The 21,105-nt window shown below is 45.7% G+C and overlaps 5 protein-coding genes and 1 non-coding gene across 8 annotated transcripts in view; 3 read left to right on the top strand and 3 right to left on the bottom strand.

The window, feature by feature from the left end:
* Positions 1-359: 359 nt before the first annotated feature.
* Positions 360-4,435, bottom strand: nxpe3 (neurexophilin and PC-esterase domain family, member 3). 2 transcript variants are annotated; one of them, XM_067258311.1, is made up of 5 exons: positions 4,268-4,435; positions 3,081-3,856; positions 2,813-2,883; positions 2,512-2,727; positions 360-2,359 (listed from the first exon to the last, which is right to left on the bottom strand). In XM_067258311.1, exons 1-5 carry the CDS (start codon positions 4,433-4,435, stop codon positions 1,803-1,805), a joined length of 1,788 nt encoding a protein of 595 aa, XP_067114412.1. In that variant the 3' UTR covers positions 360-1,802. The 2 variants fall into 2 exon arrangements, with proteins under 2 accessions (XP_067114412.1, XP_067114421.1); XM_067258320.1 differs by having other exon boundaries at positions 2,512-2,724; positions 4,268-4,360.
* A 1,286-nt stretch (positions 4,436-5,721) lies between these two features.
* cep97 (centrosomal protein 97) lies at positions 5,722-10,847 on the bottom strand. Its single transcript, XM_067256941.1, has 11 exons — positions 10,717-10,847; positions 9,986-10,128; positions 9,620-9,778; positions 9,416-9,517; positions 9,108-9,221; positions 8,819-8,985; positions 8,407-8,571; positions 8,028-8,206; positions 7,124-7,838; positions 6,834-6,909; positions 5,722-6,748 (listed from the first exon to the last, which is right to left on the bottom strand). The coding sequence occupies exons 1-11, from the start codon at positions 10,751-10,753 to the stop codon at positions 6,212-6,214; spliced, it is 2,394 nt and encodes a 797-aa protein (XP_067113042.1). The 5' UTR covers positions 10,754-10,847; the 3' UTR covers positions 5,722-6,211.
* Positions 10,848-11,371: 524 nt separating this feature from the next.
* Positions 11,372-13,550, top strand: rpl24 (ribosomal protein L24). The gene is made up of 6 exons (XM_067255469.1): positions 11,372-11,418; positions 11,546-11,621; positions 11,924-12,034; positions 12,492-12,628; positions 13,093-13,156; positions 13,423-13,550. Exons 1-6 carry the CDS (start codon positions 11,414-11,416, stop codon positions 13,501-13,503), a joined length of 474 nt encoding a protein of 157 aa, XP_067111570.1. The 5' UTR covers positions 11,372-11,413; the 3' UTR covers positions 13,504-13,550.
* LOC136935795 (small nucleolar RNA SNORA23) lies at positions 12,178-12,343 on the top strand. Its single transcript, XR_010874991.1, has one exon. It is a non-coding gene; the product is annotated as a small nucleolar RNA SNORA23 (small nucleolar RNA).
* Positions 13,551-14,696: 1,146 nt separating the features above from the next.
* Positions 14,697-18,169, bottom strand: mpc2b (mitochondrial pyruvate carrier 2b). The gene is made up of 5 exons (XM_067255347.1): positions 17,853-18,169; positions 16,126-16,166; positions 15,935-16,019; positions 15,505-15,616; positions 14,697-15,078 (listed from the first exon to the last, which is right to left on the bottom strand). The coding sequence occupies exons 1-5, from the start codon at positions 17,944-17,946 to the stop codon at positions 15,027-15,029; spliced, it is 384 nt and encodes a 127-aa protein (XP_067111448.1). The 5' UTR covers positions 17,947-18,169; the 3' UTR covers positions 14,697-15,026.
* A 570-nt stretch (positions 18,170-18,739) lies between these two features.
* The window catches only part of dcaf6 (ddb1 and cul4 associated factor 6), a 17,905-nt gene continuing 15,539 nt past the window's right edge, over positions 18,740-21,105 (top strand). For both annotated transcript variants that reach the window (XM_067256772.1, XM_067256764.1), the window contains exon 1: positions 18,740-19,112. In XM_067256772.1, the coding sequence (XP_067112873.1) occupies positions 19,025-19,112 (88 nt within the window). In that variant the 5' untranslated portion in view covers positions 18,740-19,024. The remainder of the gene's footprint in view (positions 19,113-21,105) is intronic.

The raw sequence follows: 21,105 nt of genomic DNA, 5'->3' as shown, positions 1-21,105 counted from the left end.
GCCTCCCCTTCCCCTCTCCTCGCATCTTCCTCTTCCAGAGGGCTCTCCGTTGGTGTGGAGACCATCCTCTAATATATTTGTCCTGTCCTGGCTGATGGTGAGGTCAGTTAACTGTGAATGTTACATTAGAAATGGATGTTGATGAAGACACATGATCTAACATCATTGTCATTGTGTTTATTAGCCCTTAATGGCCTAATAAATGGTCACTGTTGCATTTGTAATAACTAAATCACAGTGACAGAAAAAATGTAAGAAAAAAAATCAGAACCATGGTATTGCATTATGTAAATAGAACACTCACTACATAATTTATAGAACATAATTTATTCATGAATCACGTATTTATGAATTCGGTGTTCAATGGCCATTGCAACAATAGGCTGTCAATGTGTCATTAGACCCAAGATCATTTTACATGTAGCATCTTAAGAGTTTGGTACTGCAGTCGATATACAACAAACCCACAGCATAAAGTTAGATTAGAAAATTAAAAAAAGAGCCAACACTGTGCAACTTCAAAATATCATAACTGATACCTTCAGCAAATTAGTTGATGTTTATGTTAAAGCAGTTGAACATTGATAAGAGGCATCAATGGTAAACAGAACACATGTAATACCGTTTAATAAGAACACACTTTACATTTAGTCATTTTAGCAGACGCTCTTATCCAGAGCGACTTACAGTAAGTACAGGGACATTCCCCCCGAGGCAAGTAGGGTGAAGTGCCTTGCCCAAGGACACAACGTCATTTGACACGGCCGGGAATCGAACTGGCAACCTTTTGATTACTAGCCCGCTTCCCTAACCTCTCAGCCACCTGACTCTAGTGTCCACCGGACACTTTTGGAATACAACTGGTTATCATCACACAGGTCATGCTTGGTGATTTGATGCTTGGTGATACCCACATGATGTTGTGGTATTTTTAAGTATGTTGTATTTGTATTTTGAAGTGTAAAAGTATTTTACTAAAATAGGATCTCTTGTTGGATTAGATCGAAACATTCATTCATAGTGAGAATTAAGGATGTAAACCTATGAGGATTTGGCAAACAGGCATTTTATCAATTCTTAAGAGTTACAGTTTGGTATCAATGGTCTTGGGCTAGGCTACACAATTCAGTGTGTACTCTAGGGCAGCGGTCTTCACCCTGGTCCTCAGGTTCCACCCCTGTATGTTTTAGATGTTTCCCTCTTCCAACACACCTTATTCAAATGAATGGTCGTTATCAGGATTCTACAGAGCTTGATAACGACCCATTGATTTGAATCCGGTGTGTTGGGAGCGGGGAAACATCTAAAACACAGGACAGGTGGGCCCTGAGAACCAGGGTTGAAGACCACCGCTCTAGGGCAATGCAGAATTGGAATTAGCATGATGTTCTAGTACAGTACAAGCAGTATAAGGGTTATCTGGTAACGTGATGAGTAAAGCTTCTTGTTGTTTTGTGTCCCGTTCCTTCATTCATATTGCTCCTTAATTCTTCTTCCTTCAATGAGACGGTTTGGAAAGACATTGTAACAGTTTTTTTACGATTCATCCTCACTCTACCACACGGTATATCTCAGGCAGGTTTTGATTAGGGCCAAAGCTGTAGCAACATGCTCACAGACGTACAGTACCACTAAGCTTTGGTGTTAGGACGTTACTAAGCTTGTAAACAGTAGATCACACTCCTTGCATCACTTATCATTCATTCAACATCCCTCCATCTCCCTGTTTGCACACTCAGACAAGGGACGGACTTTGCACCGCTCTCGTTATCCACCTTTCCATTCCTCCATGACGGTGTCTGTTAACTCTTCTTCTTCTGGGAGCAGATGTGGGTGAGCATGGTGTCTATCATGTTCTTGACGATGGTCGGCGGAGGGTGGAGGGCGTGGGGCAGGTGGTGCGCTGCCGTCATCTCCCAGGCGTCCACCAGGAGCACGTCCAGGCCTTTGAACATGGCCCTCAGCACCCCGTCCAGCTGCAGGGAGAACCAGTCACTGTTGTACAGGCTGACCTCTGGGTCCAAAGCCTGCAGGTTGGCTGAGCGTACCACCACCTTGGTCCCTGGGGCCCGGTCCAGCAGCCTCAGCACGGCCCTGCGGATGTGCCTCAGCCGGCGGATGTAGACCTCCACGGGGAACGTGCTGAAGTGTGCCCACACGCTGAGCACCACCACGGTGTCGGGCCCGCCAGACAGGCCGTCCAGCTCGTTAGCCACGTAGCGCATCTCGCTGGAGGCCACGGTGGAGAAGCGGATGGGGGGCCCGTGGCAGCGGTACTGGAGCATGATGTTGTGGGTGCTGTCCACCGCCAGGTAGGGCCCGACGTTCTTGGGACTGTGGAGGTTGAACTCTTTAAGCTCTGGGGGCAAGGACAGGTGAGGGGGGTGAGAGAGAGACAAAGAAACGGCACACCATACTTCATACATTAGATCAAATTACATTAGATACAAGCAGATTCGAGTATTTTCCTACTGAACTATGTTAATGATATCATTTTGATGATAAACTAACCTGGCACAAAGGCGTTGAGGTATTCAAACCACTGTCTAACAGTGGAGTCCCCATACATGTAAAGCACCTTGCCCTTCAGACACTGAGTGATGGCGGAGGAGTCGTTGAACTGGTGCATGGCGTACTCGCCCAGCGGCCTCCATGACCCCTGGAAGTAGTACCCTGAGGGCAGGACTCGGACAGACTCCGACCGGGCGCTGCTGCTCTCTACCTCTGCTACGTTTGAGAGGACAGCAGGCAGGAAGTCAGGTAACACAACACATGTATAGATGACACACACACAGCCGACATGCTGGCTCACCTTTCTCCTCGGGCAGCACAGTGATTGAGTTGGACCCTGAGGCATGGATGGCGACTTTGATGTTCACACCACTGAGGGAGACAGTTGGGGACAGAACGTGTTCACAAATGTGGTAACACGAATGGCTTGGGTCTGTGTATTTATTTTGTGTTACTGTCAGGAACTAGTCTCAGCAAATCCCTGTTAGCAAATCGAATTACAATTTTTTCTTAACTAATTTGATCTAATTTACTAGATGCAGAGTAAGTCTGCAGTAGCCTTCACTGACCTTTGAAAGAGCAGAGCTTCCTTGTTGGTGAGTAGATGTTTCTGGTAGCCTCCCTTGAAGTGGTTGATCCTGGTGTTGCAGCCCAGAAGTTTGGGCTTATAGCAGTACCAGGGCTCCCCGGTGCGCAGGTCTGTATAGTTACATAGGGGCTGCTGGCCAGCGGGCAGGCACAGGTTACACACAGTGGTCTCCGACAGGAACCCGGATCGGAAGAGGCTCTTAAAGAACACTCTGTCTGGACGTTCCTCTCTCAGGCGCCGGAGAACAGCCACGGCCTCGCTGGAATGGACCAGCGTCACCTCCACCCTGGAAGTACCCTCCCATAGCAACGGGAACAGAGCAGAATAGAACCCATTCCGGTGGTCCAGCACCTGTCCTGCTACCCCGGCGCCCAGCTCCGGGGAGTGGAGTCTGGCTAGGAGAAAGTCTCCACCGTGGTGTTTGGGACGACCCTGGAAGTCATGGATTTGGACGAGAGCCTCCATCTGGTTGCCCACTCGCCACTCTTTACCACCTTCCGCTGGCAGGATGGCAAAGAGGCTGTGGGTGGGGTCGCTGGTCCGGCTCAGGGAGATGGGGCGGGCGGGGGGCTCTGGCCAGGAGATGGAGTCCAGGAGGTAGTGCTCCTCCAGTAGCTCATCTGGACTGGGCTCCTGGCCCAGATGGGCACAGTAGGTCTGGTTGCGGTAGAGGGAAGAGGGGCCCTCAGGGGTGAAGGCTGAGTGGAGGCTGTTCTGAAGGTTGTAGAAGGTGGAAACTGTCTGGCAGTTGAGCCTCTGTCGGTAGAGAGAGGCACGGTTACTGAGGTTGACAAATACATATACAAACATTTTAAATTCTTCTTGATGAATCTACCAATTATTAATTTCTCAGACAGCATTTACATTACATTTACATTTAGTCATTTAGCAGACCTAACCGCTGATCAACAAGTTGCAAGTTCAAATCCCCCCTGCATCACTTTGGGCAAAAGCATCTGATAAATAATATATGACATTTCATTACCAGCAATCTGCACTTTTGTCACAGATGTGTGAAAGTAATGGCATTTGTAACTTTGCTGTAAAAACGTGTTTATTTCCTAGGTTGCATGGGAGGCCACCATCGCTCATATAAGCCCTTCTCTCAGATGCTATCTTATTAAGAAACCTCACCATGGGTGTTTGGACAGTATCACTCACACTCACCTCTAGAGTGTGAATGTTGCGAAGCAGAAAGATGAGTCCAGACAGGGCAAGAACCAGGAACACAGGGGCATATTTAGACAAGCTCCTGCACATGTTGCTCCCACGCGCTTTCCCGGGGTCCAGCCCCATCTCATTTTCAGCCGTCACCATGACAATGGTGTCACACATTCACTGGTCCTTCTTAAACAGAAATAGATTAGCAAGTTAGAACGTTCTGTATCATTAACTCACAGTTAGGCTTTTGTTTCCCTGCGATTGATAGATCCTTCAACTGAAAAGGCAGTTTACTATAGAACTGAAGTAAAGCTTTTAGTGCTAAGCGATTAGTAATACACTTGCTTGGAGCAATACACTACTGGGTACTTCACATCACGTGAATAGGAGGGTGGTCTAGAATGATGAATATCTAACAACCACCACAATCACTATCTGTATCACAGAGGAACTAGCATGAAATTACACCGCCTCAGTGTAACAAGGATGAAACGGCCGTTATAACACATAACACAACAAAATGTTGTCTTGCTGTATAATCAACAGATCACGCAAGCATTACATTATGTATACTTTTAGCTTACATAATGTAAGCTAAAATTTTAGTATTTAATTACACTAGTGTAATTATATACTAACATCAAAGAAGCAAGAGATAACGCACTCGAATTAAATAGCTCACGACCTACAAAGAATATACTGTATTTTCCGTGCCGTGTCTCGGAGCTAGCTCTAGCGTTAGATGTGTAGAGAACTTTTCAACATACCGTACGCAGACAGCTCTGTAGTGACTGTAAACAGGTACTGTCTAGCATACGGAAACACAACAGACTGGCTAGTCTTTCTTGCTAACTGACAGTTCCGACTGGCTGATTTCCATTGTTATGTGCATCCGTGGACTTTCATATAATATGCTTGGCCAGCTAACATCGCAAAACTATGAATATCAGTCGTCGCTATATAGCTAACATTCTAATCTAAGCCTACTGTATACTGAATTAACGTGAGCGAACTGATGCATTGCAATGACTGCAGATGTCCCTCCGACGAGTGCCCAGCACCACACTTCTTTGTTTTTGCCCGGCATAGACAAATACTGCATTTTACATCTGTGGTGTAGAACTGTAAACGATGGTACCGGTCATTTGCACAACCACCAGATCCTTTTTTGATATTTATGTAAAATGCTGGTTAAGTCCTTGTACAGTTTACATTGAATCATTGTTGAATCGTCGTAACGGAAACGTCATTGGGGGCGTTCGGTTTGTCTTCACTAAAGTGAAATTATGGTGGAGGACCGTTTTTAACGTTTTTTGGGGGGATTTTTTAGGAATTCCACACAGCAGTTGTATCCAAGTTTAGATATTGAATAAATGTCTACGCTGTCATTTGATAAGGCTTTTCTTTTAACTGTTAATGATATTTGACAGATATGAAGCGATAATAGAAAAACAAACTCGTGAAGGAAAATGCTTTATTTTACAAACGTACATTTGAGATTGTATCACGTAATATCAACAAACTGATTAAATACCATTAAAACGTCTCCTATTTTACCTAAAGTTTTAACTAAAGATAATCTACACATTCGACACACACATTGTTCAGATCCGGAAACGTCCTTTGGAGCTTCTGAACTCTTATCCTGACAAGGACCTCACTTTGACACATATTTACAATCACTCATTTTCAACAATACTAAGGCATTACATTCTCAAATGGGGGATAAACTGTATATTCACAGATGCCGCAGCACAGCCTGGCTGTCAGGCTACAATGTGCCCCTGTTCACTCAGAGACCATTAGGGGAAACAGGATGGCTGTAGCGACAGTCTTTCTCCTTCCTTGGATAAATAAATGATCTAAAATGACTGGATAGGGCACCATTGTGTGTAGAAAAGTCCCAATCAAATCCTATTATCTCAGAGACTGCTTCAAGGAGGGTGAAATTCATACAGGGCTTGTGCCTTCCTGATGACAGTCTTTATCTTCCCTCTCCAATCCACTCTGAGGGAGTGACTGAGCTTGAGGCGTTCCAGCCGAGGAGAGGGGTGAGGAGGGGGGCTGTGGGGTCTCTGTTCTGTCGCTGGCAGCCCCGTCCTCTGCCTCCTGTTCTCTCTGCTGGACCGAGGAGAGGTACTGCTCCAGCAGACTGCAGTCTGGGCTGTCCTCCCCTGCCGCGCCACACCCGGGTTTCAACCCGCCCACTGCCAGCGCTCGCACCGTCTCCAAGGAGTCCCCTGTTCCACTGCTGAGGAAGCTGTCTTCTAGTGCTGCCCGGTTTTCGTTTGTGGACTGGAAGCCGGAGTCTGGGAAGGAGAGGTCTGTGGCTGGGCAGGCTGGTCCTGCAGTACTGGAGGCCACAGGCAGGAGGAGCTGGAGGGCAGGGGCGGAGGAGGAACTAGGTGCTGGGGCTGACGGCCCAGCATGAGTCACGCTGGCTAGCTGCTCCTCGACCGAGCGCTGCCACTGCTGCATGGACTGGAGCTGCAGAGAGAAGGGAGATGTGAATCAGAAAATTCATTGTGTGTGTTGTGGTGAATACTCTGATTAGTTACAGATGCCAAAGAACCTGTTTCCACAAGAACTTGACCGCTTCCTCTTGGACCAGTCTCTGTAGTCTCTCTTCCTCGTACTGCTTCTGCACCCTGTGTCACAAAAGACTTATTTATACATTGTTTATCTTGACTTATCGGTGAAGCAATCAACATGAATAACAAATGTATTCATTTGTCAAACACATTTATCCAAAGCATCGTACAGAACAGGGGGAAATTTCAAACAGCAACCTATTGATCTGTAGTCAAGTGCTCTAACCACTGAGCTATCCCCTCCCCTGAATGTTAACTGACTGGCTCGTACCTGTCAAGCGCTCCTGACAGGAAGACGATGTGTTCTTGCATCCTGTGGAGACGGATCTCGTGGCGCACCTCTTTGACCAGCGGGAGGCAGTGACGAGCGTACAGCCCCCTCCACCATGCCTGGATCCTCAATGCCGCCCTGCCCTCCACACACTGGGTCAACCTATCAGAGGGACGCGTCGACACTTCTTCCTGTTGAGGCCCCGTCCTCCCCTCCACTGCGAGGCAGTCTGAGCTTGTTGCTTGATTCAGAGTCGATTGTGATTGACTGTCTGCTGCTATGGGTTGACCAATGGTTGAATTTGATGTATTGTGCAGGTGACTGTCAAAAGCCACTTCAAGCCCTCTTTCTTCTTTCCTCTCCCTCTCATTTCCCCTCTCCTTCTCTCGCTCCTGTTCAAGTTCCACCTCCGTCTGCTGGATCTTTTTAGTAGGGGTCCTTCTCGGTCGAGGTGGGTGTTCTGGGGCGAGGGAGTCGGGCTCAAACGTCTCGGTCTCGTCCTCGCTGTCGGAGCGGACGGCGTTGGGGTCAAGCTCTGTGCTGAAGGGCAGGAAGGTGGACTCGGAGGTGAGTAGGCTGCCGTTGAGCTTGTACTCGTCCGTCTGCACGTCCTCCAGGTACAGATGCTCCTCGACAGCCCGGGGGCTGCGGACGACTGGGGCAGCCATGTTGGAGGAATCGCCACCCAGCCAGGTGTTCACCTGTACGGACGGCTCTGGGGGTAGAGAGATAGTCGGACGCACAGGAAGATGTCGACAGGCAGACGGACAGGAAAAACAGACATGCAGGCAGACAAAGATGTGTTAAAAATACTTTCTCAGTCTCCACACAGAAGACCACCAGAAGACTGTGCTTAGGAGAAAAGCATCCGGATAAACTGTTTGTTTCCCCTCTGATCTCCCACCTGTCTGTCTGTCTGGAGGTGCAGGGGCAGGAGGAGGCCCGCTGGGTCCATCTGCCTCTCTTGCTCCCCCTGGTGGGCCTGCTGAGAGGGTGCCGTGTGTCTCCACGTCTAGCTGGGTGGGGCGTGCAGGGTAGGGGAAGCCTCCTTGGGTCTGCTGCTGCAGCTGCTTCTGATGAAGCCTGGCGGAGACACGAAGGAAGCACATATGGGATGGCCAGACCAGCAAGAAACACCTTCACAACTGACACACACGTCAGTTGTCCAATAAATGAAGAAGAACACAACCTGTGAGTGGGAAAGGAAAGAAAGGCAATGCCAGGCAACTATGACAACGGAGGAGAACCTTCCAGGAAGTAGGGAGTGGGGTTATTTAACTCACTTCTGCTTGCTGAGGATCTTCTCCAGTTTGGCGTCCTCCGCCGTCTCCAGGGCTGGCGAGGAGGTCAAAGGGCAAACGGTGGCCAGGTACTGCACTAGCTGCACATGTTGCCCTGGGCGATACATGCGTCCTTTACCCTGGCTGTACAGCCATTCTGCCTTTAAACTGTGATCCGACAGGAAGAAGAAGAAGACACAAGCTTGCCAGTAAGGAGGGAAGTGTAACTCCATACCTAAACGGCCTCTAGTCTTTCACTTAATACTCGTTCCGGATGCAGGATTCTAGCTTCCTGTCCGGTGACACCGATAGTAACCCACATCTTCCCGGCAGGGTAAATGAGAGCTAGGTTGCCACACCTACAAACATAGGGAAGGCTGCTCTTTCTCTGTAGGTATTCTGGAACTGGACTCACCCTTCTTTCTGTGACACCACGAAACCGTCCAGGATCTTAAGGCTGAGGCACCAGCTCATGACATACGGCCGGTAGTCGAATCCTGGCAACGAAGGCGTTGCCATGACGCAGGGGTTGCTCATGATGGACAGCTGCTCTAGGTCGTGGAGAGCGGTCAGGTAGGAGACCTGCCAGAGGCACCAGGCAGCGAGGGATGAGAGAGACAGAGGGGATGAAGGAAGCTGGACAGGACACACAGAGAGGAGATGATCATGAGTAAACAGTAGGTGTATTGTTTCGAGTGTATTACCTCGTTGAGGTCCCTTATCTCATTCTCTGCCAGCGATAGGATGGCGAGGCGGGCAGGCAAATGGCCGGGCACTGTGCGTAAGGTTGTGATGCTGTTCCCGTGAAGCAGGAGTGTCTGTAAAAGAAAAGCATGTCTGTCAATCAAAGCTGAGTCAAGGATTGCCATTGAGCACTAGAAATTAGACAGCTGACGCAGGCTAGGCTATCAGTAGGCCTGGACCATCAAACCTATACAGAGACGCTTCCTAACCCTAACCCTGGATAATCTCTGGATCTCTCCCAATCTCGGACTCTGGAGGCTGTTCTCACCTTTAAAGCCATCAGCTTGGTCAGACCACCGATGTTGGAGATGTTATTGTCTGACAAGTCCAGGTGCTGAAGAGCCACACAGCTGTCGAGCTGCTCAACGACCTGAGCGGAGCACACACACACACACACACACACACAGTATCTAGAATGTGTTTGTACAGACGGGAAGGAAATGACTTTGAGAACTGCAGGGTCCACACCCACCTTGATGTTGTTGCCAGCCAGGTTTAGCCACTCCAGGTGGGGCAGGTCCCGGAGGCCCTCGATGTAGCCGATGCTGTTGTTGGGCAGGTTGAGAACCCTCAGATCTGTCAGTCTGGACACACCCATCATCCGCACCAAGCGGTTACTGGCGACTGATAGCTACACCATGCGGGGGGGAGGGGGGAAGAGACATTCAGAGAGAGATGGGAGTGTTTATAGACACAGAAACGCATTGGATTGTGGTATTTATGATAAGACATTCAGAGGGAAGCGATAAAGCAACTATGGTGGTGCACCAGCTTAAGTGTTCTACACTTAGGCTGGTCACCTTTCAGTGAGAGAGTGTAGTCTGGTGTAGTGTTGCACCTGCTGAATGCTCGGACTCCTCTCTAGGTAGTCCAGCTTCATGATGTGATTGCGGTCCAGGATGAGTGTGTGTGTGTCTTCAGAGCAGCAGAAATTGGCCTCTAATTTCTGCAGGGCCTGGGCTGAGAGGTCCACCACAGGGCCTGGAAGATCATAACATGTTGGAAATGTCTCAATCTACTGTGCAGGCCTGTTGTCCATCACCATGAACACTCAAGTACATAGAAACAAATACAGCCAAGGCACACAAGCTAATAAATCTACTGTGTCAACAGAACTCCAAGTTGGCCAACGGTATAAACAATGACCCAGGTGACCAGAGCTTTTGCTTGTGGACTACGGTTCAACAGGGTTAGGCTATGTATCTGCCTGTCAAACACAGTCTAAAGATAATAATCCATACATTTAAGTGGTGAAATACATAAAACTTCACGTGAGAGAATGGCTGCAGAAATATGTTACATCTTTCAGACGATGGTTTAGGGGAAACCAGTATGAGAATTTGGTAGATGCTGTAGAATGACCACAAATGGTTACGAATGTGGATGCAGAGTTCCATCCCTGCCCACCCGCCGCAGAACTGTAGCAAGCTGATAACCGGACACATCCCACACAGAGAGATCACTGTGACTACAAAATGTTGTGCAGAACATTCAATACAAATTAGCTAATATCGAATAAAGAAGCTAGCTTAAAGAAAGAACCAACGCAGCATTATGTCAATCGCTTACCGGTAACTGTGTCCATGGACAAATCTGATATCCCCATCTTTCCACAGACACAAGATTAGCTAAAACAGAACATCAACTGAACAAGTCTATGGCTTGTAACCTCCGTTCCTCCATGTATCGCACCAACCAACTGTCAGACACTGAGCCACAACACAACAGAGTTGATCGGTCCACAACGGGAACTGTAGTTGCGTGAGACCCGCTTCTGTTAACAGGCCATTGTGCTGGGCTGCAAAAAGACTACAAAAAAACTGCCGATTTACAGGAGCGCGCCACACACAAGCAGCTCCGGGTCGATCTGCTTTATTCTAATAATTATTCAAATTGTCGCATGTTTTATCATCACATTCCTAGAATGAAATACTGTAATAACTATTACGATATTGTGGTTTGGCAAACTTTAAAATACCTTCATATTCTTCAATTTGTTGTCCAGCGCTTTTGGGAAATATTTCTGTCATCGCCATATTTCCCGCTCGTAACCGACCTATTTGTATTTAAAAAAATATATAGACAAGAATAATTTTTACTAAAAGTTATAAATAATGAATACATTTTTATTAATCTTTCTATATATATATATATATAATGTTTTGTGATTATAAATAGTTTTTCGACGAACAAGCGTAGCTAACCTATAACCCCATATCCGTTTCCGTTCTCCGTTCTTTCCGATTTGCGTCCCCCCACAGCCGCCATGAAGTAAGATCACTTAGAAAAATATCTATTGCCATCATAGACTTTAAACACATTGTTTTACATAAAAATTATGATGGTATGTACCGTAATACATTGCCTTTTAATGAAATACTTTATTTCACTACTACAGGGTCGAGTTGTGCAGTTTCAGTGGGTACAAAATATACCCCGGCCATGGCCGCCGCTACGCCAGGATAGACGGAAAGGTACAATGATGTTTCTATTGCTAGCATGGCTTTTCTTGTTGGCTAGCTAGTTACCTTCCAACTATGTGTCTATATGTTCAGTCGTATGGGACTATGTGCGTCATCCTTTACTAGAACCATGTCTGACAAGGCATAACCGGTGTTCTTGGGACAGTCACCTGTTAGCTAGCTAGCTAGCAAGACAACGTTTCCAAACATGGTTGAGTGTTATCTCAATGAAGTATGTGTATGGGTGACATTGGCTGCTTTGTTGAGGGCACTTATGTTATGAGCATTCTTCTGACAATGCCGTTGTGTTTTAGGTTTTCCAATTCCTGAATGGCAAGTGCGAGTCGGCCTTCCTGGCCAAGAGGAACCCCAGACAGATCAACTGGACCGTGCTGTACAGGCGCAAGCACAAGAAGGGCCAGTCTGTGAGTGTCTAGTTGATTATTGGGGTGGTGCAAACATCTGGGCTGTGCTTCCAGCATTTGCCTGAACTATTCTAACTTGTGAAGCATATGCATTTTCCATGGGAGTCTGTGTGTATATATAATGGCATGGCTGTTAGGCTGTGGGTGGATGGTGTGCGTAGTGCTGTCTGTGTCATGTGCTGCTGCCAGCCTGTGTCTTACAGGCTGGCAGCAGTGCTCACTCCTCACCTGCGGCCTTAGAGACACTGGAGATCATAGTACTGGCTTTTTGACATATTCAGTGGCCAGCCTCCAAATTCTCCTACAAACTCAGTTGCAATAAACCTATTAAGTGCATGTTGTGGGGAAGTCTGTATTTCTCTAGATGCTCTGATTGTGTTTCTATAAGTTAGAAGCATATACAGTTCATGTACGTTGCCTGCCATTTCTCACCATGTCCTACTTCCTGTTCTAACAGGAAGAGGTGACGAAGAAGCGTACACGCCGTGCCGTGAAGTTCCAGAGGGCCATCACCGGAGCCTCCTTGCAGGAGATCATGGCCAAGAGGAACCAGAAGCCTGAGGTCCGCAAGGCCCAGCGCGAGCAGGCCATCAGGTGAGGAGGGGCATGCAGACACTGGAGCTGGGGTCTGTTCCATAAAACAAGTTTTCAGAATATACCAGTTATGTCAGGGAAAGTATCTGACAAAAGCCTGGCTTGCTCTGTAAACTTGCTTTATGGAACAGGTCCCTACTTGGGTATCGAGCCATGTTTACTATTTACATGCAATGTTTTTTATATAGCATTGAACTGTCTTTCCACAAGACTGCTTGGCTGACTTTTTGCCAGTTAGCCAAATATAAAGGCTGGTGTGGATCTAAAAGGGCTCGGACGAAGTCCTTAAAGCTACAAGTTAAACATTTATATCTTTTTATATCTGCTCATAGATTGGATGACGTAGATTAGGTAACGTTAAGCAGTGTTTCTTGAAAGTGTCTTCAGGAATGTGCCTGTGTGGCAATTTGTTTTCCCTTCCCCTGATAGTGCTGAGTTGCTCATGTCTGTTTGTCTATCCCCAGGGCTGCCAAGGAGGCTAAGAAGGCAAAACAGGCAACCAAGAAGCCCTCTGCCCCCAGTACCAAGGTGAGTCAGGACAGAGCCAGGGGAAAAATGTTCCTTAGTCCGTGCTTCCTCAAACCGTCAACTATTGTTGTTATCAGCATGTTTCACCTAGTCACAAGCCTCCAGGCCAACTGCCCCAGTGTGTAGTCTGAAAAGGACAATATGCCAAAGTGCATCCTTTAGCGACTAACTTGTTTGGGTGCATAGATTGTTCTACTGTTTCTTAACCTTTCAACAGACTGTGAAAAGCAAACAGTATTTTCTGATTTTCCATGTGTGTTTTAAAGGCTCCTTCCAAGACAGCACCCAAGCCCAAGATCGCCAAGCCCATGAAGGTGAACGCACCGCGTGTTGGTGGAAAACGCTAAACCTGGATGTAGTGTTTGGTTGTCAATAAAGATTATCTTGGTATTCATGTTTGGGTTGTTGTTTTTATTAACTGTCACTTTAGTTACTTGTAACTGGGCGTTTGAGCCCTAGGGAGCATGTAAAAGCGGGACATGGGGTGCTCTGTATCTGAGAATGGATGTGTAGTCTCTCTAATGTCAAGTAGTGATGCTTGATTCATTAGAAAGGGATTTGTCTTGGAAGCAGTTGACTGGTTTAGGGATGTGCTGGTGAGATCATGAATCGATGATCTCAAGTATCTGAAGTACCGGTATATGATCTGGATTGTACTGCTGTAACTAAGTCATTTCCTTGCAATAGTTTGCTGTGGTTTAGCATATTTGACAAATGAAGAACTTTGATCAAGAATGATCCTGATTACCTTGCTGAAACAGAGGGAGACAAAAGACCACAGCTTTGCGTGTACTGGGAAAGTGGCACTTGCCTCCACCAGTAAAAAAAAAAAAAAAAAAACGACCTTGAAACCAGCTCTGGTAAGTTGGTTGTTTTAATGTTTTAGCTGACATATCCATAACAAACTTGATACATCAAGATCTAACCATTCCATATGAGCCTGTCCAATGATCTAGCAGGTCAATATATAAACCATTGATAATTACTTATTGCTTGATTGACCTAGGATAGCAATGCTGCTGCTTGACATGGAAGGACATCGACACAAACACCCCATTTCCTCATAACTATTCTGCAACTAACATTGGTGGACTTTAGCAAAAGTGTCTACATTACCTGGTGGCTCTCGCTGTGTTAACAGCTGGGCGGAAGATGTACACTGAGGACAGTTGGTTTGAGTTCGGACATAATGTAAGATACAGATGAATGATTGTTAATGTTCTTGAGAAGGCCAGTTTGTGAAATGTGCGAATGCATTAGTTAAGAGGGAGCAGTCAAAATGGTAAGCAAGTATGATTTAATCATCCTTGAGAGAGATCTAACATTAGCTACCAAAAACTATTAAATAAATAACTGTATGGAGACAATTATGATGAAAATATGATGCCCTCCAGAGAAACCATTTGGAGACGTTATTTGACCCACATTCAACACAGATCCAAGAAGTTGAATTCATAGGATGCCAGTGTGAGGTACCTTTTGAAAAACAAACACTTCCTGAAAGTTCATGATATTATATGTATGTTACAATACAACTTAATTAAGAACATACAATCATACATTTTATTCCGCATTGGGGTCATATTAAAATATACATATTGTGCGTAGGTGACACCTATTCTCAAGTGTGTAATGGTTAGGGTTAAAAATGCCACCGTGGTAGTGACCCTGAGGAAATGACATTGCATTACCTCCAACAGGACCGATGGGGTGGTCTATAGTACAGTGGGTAGCAGGGGTTTTGGACATGGATTTTAACGGGCTGGACATGGAAACATAATGGGATGGAAAGTGGCTGAAAGGGGGCAAGACTGCCCGTGTGGAGGTTCCCTTTCGGTCGGCATGGTTACGGTCTGACGAGGCCGGACACTCACGACTGCGGAGCCTCTGGAGCCTCCTTCACCTTCAGACTCTGCTTGTGCCTGGGCAGGATGGGAGAATTGGGATAACAATTAGAAATCTGGTGTATTTTCAAAACCATGATTATCTGCAACAAGGTTTAATCACACTGATCTAATCACTCATGTCATGTTCTAGTCTATTGTCTGTTCTACAATACCTTTAATTTGATGTAGAATTGAGCTTAGCGGTTTCCAGTGCATATAACCTTGAGTCAAAACATACTAATACTATATCAGTTTAAAACCATTAAGTTAAACAATAACCCATTCACCCTTTCATGCATATATGGACGCATGAAGAACACATGTCAGAAACAGCTACTGTGTGCTATCTCCATGTCCCCAACACTGCAGATTCCCTATTGGACTGATAAGGGTAGATGATTGACTGCTCCACTGGCTGCTTATTGCTCAGTAGCAGCGTTCTAAGCGGGAGGCCTCACTCACTGCCAGATCCTAAACAGCTGAGACATTCCTGAAGCACCAACGAAGAAGTTGACCGCAAAGAGGTTCCAGTTCTTTGGGATGATGACCAAAGAATATCTGGACCAGACCAGACCTGATAGAAAGGAAGACACACATACAGACAGGTAAGATGATAACATCAAAGGACAATAGGACACAAATTACTCAAATCTCCTGGGGGGGGGGGGCTGAATACACTATTGAATTTCACACACAATTCATAGCTAGTCAACCTGGCCTTGCATCTATACCATCAATGAATCTGTTTTTTTTTTGTTTTTTTTTACTATATTGTTAATATTTAATGGTTTTAGTCAGATTCATACATTTGACTGAATATGGCATTTTGGCCAGCCTAAGTAAGCCTAGCTAAGTCTAAGATAGTAAGCCTATCTTCTTGGATGGTCTTTACCTGTAGCAGTCAGTACACCAGACTGGGATACGCTGAGCTTATCTGCCGGGCGAGTCATGTCAGCCAGTCCAGCTCCCACCAGACTCTGGGCAGAAAGAGGCCCACATGGTTTTAAACGGGTTCCTTAAGGCATCTAAATAAGAGGACATACTTAAAATACAGTCATGATGCTCAAGTTGAAAGACCCTTACCCATTTGAACATAGGAGCCCAGAAGAACACAGTCTTTGGACCTGTTGGGAAGACAAAAAAAAATTAAGATTATGAGGCATGGTTATGTTCTATCCAAGGGCTGCCCAATCCTGCTCCAGGAGATCTACCCTCCAGTAGGTTTCCACTCTGGGCTGGGACACACATGATACAGCTGGTTCACCAGCTAATTATGAGGATTACGGTTGGGTAAGAATGAAAACTTGCACAAGCTCTCCAGGAACAGTGTTGGGCAGCTGTTCTCGACTTCTGTTGTTATACTCTGATGTGTCTCTTCCGTAAAAATAAAATAAAAACAGGCCATAAAAATACAATCTAATCTTCACGTTAATACAATGCCCTTTGGATATCCGATACGTAACTTGTCTCATGCAGAGTATTCGTATACATGATAATTAAGATCTGCAGTATACAAACCTTAAGTGAAACATATACCTGTTTCACTTATTAACATGTTTACTAGTGAGGAGCACACTTAAAGGAACTACGATTCCATGTACATTACATTTACATTTATTCATTCAGCAGACGCTTTTATCCCAAAGCAACTTCTGACTTACAAGTGAAAGTAACAGACTGTCTCCCATCTCCTCTCTCACTTATTCTCTATTCTTCCAAGCAGGTTGCCTCCCATAACAGGGTTTGGTTTGAGACAACCAGATCCCAGACACTTCTGCTGTGTCAGAACGAAAAAGGAGAGGTGAATAAGGAGGAGGAGAAAGTCGAATGCTGTCTCTACCAATGAGAGTTAGCTCAGGGCACCACCCCTCAGCCTCATGACTAAGTCAGTATGGTTGTCCTTGGTGACAAGTGTTCCACTCTGAAGATAACACTGATTCAGTAGAGAAAATCAGTAGAGGAAATCTACATGTTTAGCAATGTGCATCATTATACAAAAGCAGAATAACATGAAAATGTTGTAAATGACAATGCCAATGAAAAAGCAATTACAGGGTTACTGCAAAGTGCACTGGAAACTAAGGATGCTGTTCGACAGGTTTTGCCTGTTGGCATGTTCGGCTGGCCCATAACAATTCAGACACAAGGACAGTACAAGGCTCTCTACATTTGACAGAAGTCCCATCCAACAAACCTGTAGTTATTTAATATTTACTTTACTTATCACCAACATTACCAAATATATCGATGATAAGGAAGGAGAACTGAACTAACCTTTGATCTAGTGGTAGGATATCTGATAAAAAAATCTGCTTGGCTAACATGTTTTGTTAATCCATTAAAGGATTACTGTTCCCCGCTCAAGCATCCCATATTTCCTAAATAACATTTTGTTGACGAGCTCCAAAAAAGTACCGTTTCGTAGCGATGGATAAGAACTGTTGGTGTCCAGTCATTACTTCAGTCAAAATACAGAAGCGCCAAGTTGCTTCCAGGAATCACGCGCAGAATTCAAACAATCTATTGCAAAAGAATTCGTTCAATAACAACGCAAATCGCTCGACTCAAGATATTTTTTCAAATGGACTCTAAAACACTTTAATCGGCTGCCACACAGCCAAACAACAACTATATTGGTTTGAACATCACCAATCGTATACGATTTAAGAGTCTATGCTATCGGACAAATGGGTACTAACATCATGAGCTAGCCGGGCCCTTCAGCTCGTTTTATTAGCGGTCACCTGTCAACGAGTATGGATGTCAGGTTGATAGTCTACTACAGTAACATACATTTATATTTATATTACCTGCTGGGTGGTTGTAAAGGGGTCTCAATTTCGCAGGCAGGATATGTTCGATTTTATCCAGAATCCTGTGGTAAGATGCCCTAAGCGCAGCCATGTTTGTAGAATTCTTGCTACCCCACTACTAGCCAAGCTAACAGTTACTATATTTAACTCTAGGTAGCAAAATAAGCACGAAGGATAAAAGCGAACAACGCCGCTGCGGCTCTTGGCCTTAAGTGATCCTGAACGTGTGAGTCTGATGCGATCATAAGATAGTTTCTCTAATGTCACATTCGTTGTCCGACTGTTGACCTTCCTTTACAAATCCAGCTATCGCCATGCTACGGGGTGCCGGGCAAGCGAATCGGTTGGCACCTCGATTTGGGAGATCGTGCAATGAGGTGACTTTTCTCGCGGCTCAACCTATCACAAGAGATGCAGCGCTCCAGCGGCACAATGCTGGACCACAACAGTCACATTCTTTCTCCTCATTGGTGCCTTGAACCAGTTTACTCAATTTGATTGGTTTAAATGATGACAGGTTCTCACCCAGGCAATCCAATATTTGATCTAGCATCAATAGATAGGCAAACATTTCAGGTTGTCTGTGCCTTCACATCAGCGTTTTGTTACAAGCATGTATGAAAAAGGATGTAATTCAAGAGTATGCAAATAAGGGCTAAGTTATACATATTAAAGTACCAGCACTAGCTACACTCGTCATGTGGTTGCATAGGAGCCAAAGAATAGAAATTGTTCTAGACCGGCGCTGGTTGAACCGCGGAGCGGTCTAGGGAACCAAAACGAATAGTGAAAGAAACGCGTACGTCGTTGGATGAGCAAAAGGCTGCTCATTGGCTGCACAAAACAGAGAACTCGAGCTAAACTAGCAGCTAGCTAAATAACAAACAACATCAGTCAGTTATACAGCATCAACGCCCCAGGTTGAAAAGGAGAGAGGGGAGACATAGCTAGATTTCCATATCCAGTGAGGTTTGCTAAAGCATGCCGATGCTGGCAAAGAGGTTAGCTAGCTAGTAGTAGTATCTGGTTAGACTAACTGCATTGGCCCCAGCGCCTTCGATAAAACAAGATAAGAGCTGAACTGCAGTCAAAGGCTATAGCCAGAACGGAGTTATTGGCGTAGCTAACCATTTCAATGCTATTTTTAAACAAGAAGACGTTCGAGCACAATGTCCTGCTCTGGGAATCTGGTTTGGGATGTTAATAAGCGCTCAATTGGATACAACGAACCCAATCTCGTCAGGATCAACTACTTGGGTAAGAAAATTATGTTCCGTTTAAATTACGCTGATTGACGTCTTGCTACGAAAGTGACGGAGACAGCAGTGGACCCAGAGTGGCGTTTAGTACTTAATTCATCATTAGCCGTGCGTTAGCCTATCTATTGCTTGTTGTTGGTAAACAGCTGGCTCGCTACTTTGTGCTATATGGCTAGTGCTAGCTTGAGTAGCTAACAACAAACGTCCTTGCTTCTGCCAGAAACTTGCGCATTGAAAAGCTAACGAACGTTAGCTATGTTTGCTAATGGCTTCCTTGGTAAAATTACGAGTTTGACGTTACTGTTGACCAATCTATTTCAATAGTTCTTTCCGGTCAGTTTTCTATTTGACGTTCATCAAGTCTTGGACAAGTTGACTAACTACAGCGGAACAGGACACAGAATGTGGTTCTATGTGTCTCAGGGGATGCAAACCTAATCATAACTGAAGAGTGTAACTACCAGAGTTAAACTCTTACTCTGTATCTCCTTGAATCAAACATGGCAATTTCCAACCAAGTCATAAACTATATTTCACTGTCAGGAAACGGGGGTTGTTTTTCTGTTTTTCTTCCCAGTTTTTCCATCCATCCATCTATCCTCCCTCCCATCCATCCGTCTTTCCTTCCATCCTTCATGTGTGTGTCACCTCAGTCTGACTCCAGACTGGCCCCCAGCCCAATGGAGGAAACAGTACTGATGACCACAGACAGCTCCTCAGCAAGTCTGGAATCCCCCACTGCTACATAGAGTGCCTCAAAGTCAAAAATCTAAATTTTTGTAGTAACAGCCTATTCAGAGGAATGATAAACATTATGTAGGCTTGCAAGCACTTTATCATTATGTACTGTATAATGTCATGTTCTAGGATGTATGGGCCATTAGAATAACGCCCAAGTGAAGGGTTTAGTATAGTTGACCATGCATGACCAAGCCATGCTATATGCAGCCGTGCTAAAAGTAGCTTTGTGGCTAAGCTGGTAGTGATTTTGTGTTATGGCTGTGGTACTGTGGGCTTTGTAGCCTCCGTGAAGGGCAGGTGGAACATGGATTTGGTTAGCAAGCACCGTTTTTAGCCTAGCCTGTGTAGGCTTGAGCTATGTGTTGTTAGAACTGTCAGTGCCCATGGCCGGGGGGGGACCTGCGTGTCATCAGTCCAGTTAGAGGATAAATTTAGCTGGGTGACGGGGGTGGGGGTAGGCTAGAATTCAAGGAATCCAAACCCCAACAAAGGATACTTCAAGGGAGAGATAATTACGAACCACTTCCCACCAGAGGAGGCCTGATCTACAACGCTATTCTCTCATGGCACAGGGGGCTTGCCCTGCCATCAGATGTATGTAAGGAACTGACAGCTGTCAAGATGCAGGCTATGCATTCGATTTCATAATTGTTCCATCACTGGCCTGAGAAGCAGCTCTGTAGTCTCCATTTACTGGCATTGAAGGAGACAACCTCGAAATGCATAAATGCTAGTCTTTCATTTTCCTTCTAGACAGGCTTTCTGCCCAAAAAATGATGTCCTTAGACTATCAGAAGCTGGGTTGTGTTTGTGCATGTGCGCACTTGTCACATGTTTGTCACACGTTTGTTCATTTTACCAACGGAAAATGAAGTCATAGTGTGCCTGTCTGTCGTTTAGTAATGTGGCTTCAGTGTCAGTTTGTGCAGTGTCAGTGTTTCGAGTACGGAGAGCCCATCTGGTTTAGCCGGCCGGCATGCCAGGTCACACCGAGAGCCCAGGTGTTAATGTCTGTCCGCTGCAATGCTTCGTTTATGAGTTTCCCTGACACGCAGACTGACATTGGATTTATGATGGATGGCCAGGCAGTGCTGTCACTGTAAAGTGGAGAACAAATGCATTCCTGTCACATCGGGGGCACGGTTTGATTGTGTAGGCCGTGACACCTGTGGGTTACGGCCTCTCGTCGGTTTGAAAACAGAAGGAATCGACACGCATTTGCTTTTATCCTGTCGAGGGTAAAATAGTGA

The sequence above is a fragment of the Osmerus mordax genome, chromosome 2, assembly GCF_038355195.1.
Source record: "Osmerus mordax isolate fOsmMor3 chromosome 2, fOsmMor3.pri, whole genome shotgun sequence".
Lineage (NCBI taxonomy): Eukaryota > Metazoa > Chordata > Actinopteri > Osmeriformes > Osmeridae > Osmerus > Osmerus mordax.
This window is presented reverse-complemented; position numbering and strand designations above follow the sequence as displayed.

Coding starts and splice junctions, on each gene's coding strand:
- nxpe3 (XM_067258311.1), bottom strand. CDS start 4,435: ATGTGTGACACCATTGTCATGGTGACGGCTGAAAATGAGATGGGGCTG. Junction 2,884..3,080: donor GAAGCTCTGCTCTTTCAAAG/GTCAGTGAAGGC, acceptor TGTCTCCCTCAG/TGGTGTGAACATCAAAGTCG. Junction 2,728..2,812: donor TGTGCTGCCCGAGGAGAAAG/GTGAGCCAGCAT, acceptor TCTCAAACGTAG/CAGAGGTAGAGAGCAGCAGC.
- cep97 (XM_067256941.1), bottom strand. CDS start 10,753: ATGGGGATATCAGATTTGTCCATGGACACAGTTACCG. Junction 9,222..9,415: donor CCAAGCTGATGGCTTTAAAG/GTGAGAACAGCC, acceptor TTTCTTTTACAG/ACACTCCTGCTTCACGGGAA. Junction 6,749..6,833: donor TCAAGTTCTTGTGGAAACAG/GTTCTTTGGCAT, acceptor TTCTCTCTGCAG/CTCCAGTCCATGCAGCAGTG.
- rpl24 (XM_067255469.1), top strand. Junction 12,035..12,491: donor AGCACAAGAAGGGCCAGTCT/GTGAGTGTCTAG, acceptor CTGTTCTAACAG/GAAGAGGTGACGAAGAAGCG. Junction 13,157..13,422: donor CCTCTGCCCCCAGTACCAAG/GTGAGTCAGGAC, acceptor TGTGTTTTAAAG/GCTCCTTCCAAGACAGCACC.
- mpc2b (XM_067255347.1), bottom strand. CDS start 17,946: ATGGCTGCGCTTAGGGCATCTTACCACAGGATTCTGGATAAAATCGAA. Junction 15,617..15,934: donor TGGTGTACTGACTGCTACAG/GTAAAGACCATC, acceptor CCTTTCTATCAG/GTCTGGTCTGGTCCAGATAT. Junction 15,079..15,504: donor CAGCTGTTTAGGATCTGGCA/GTGAGTGAGGCC, acceptor CATCCTGCCCAG/GCACAAGCAGAGTCTGAAGG.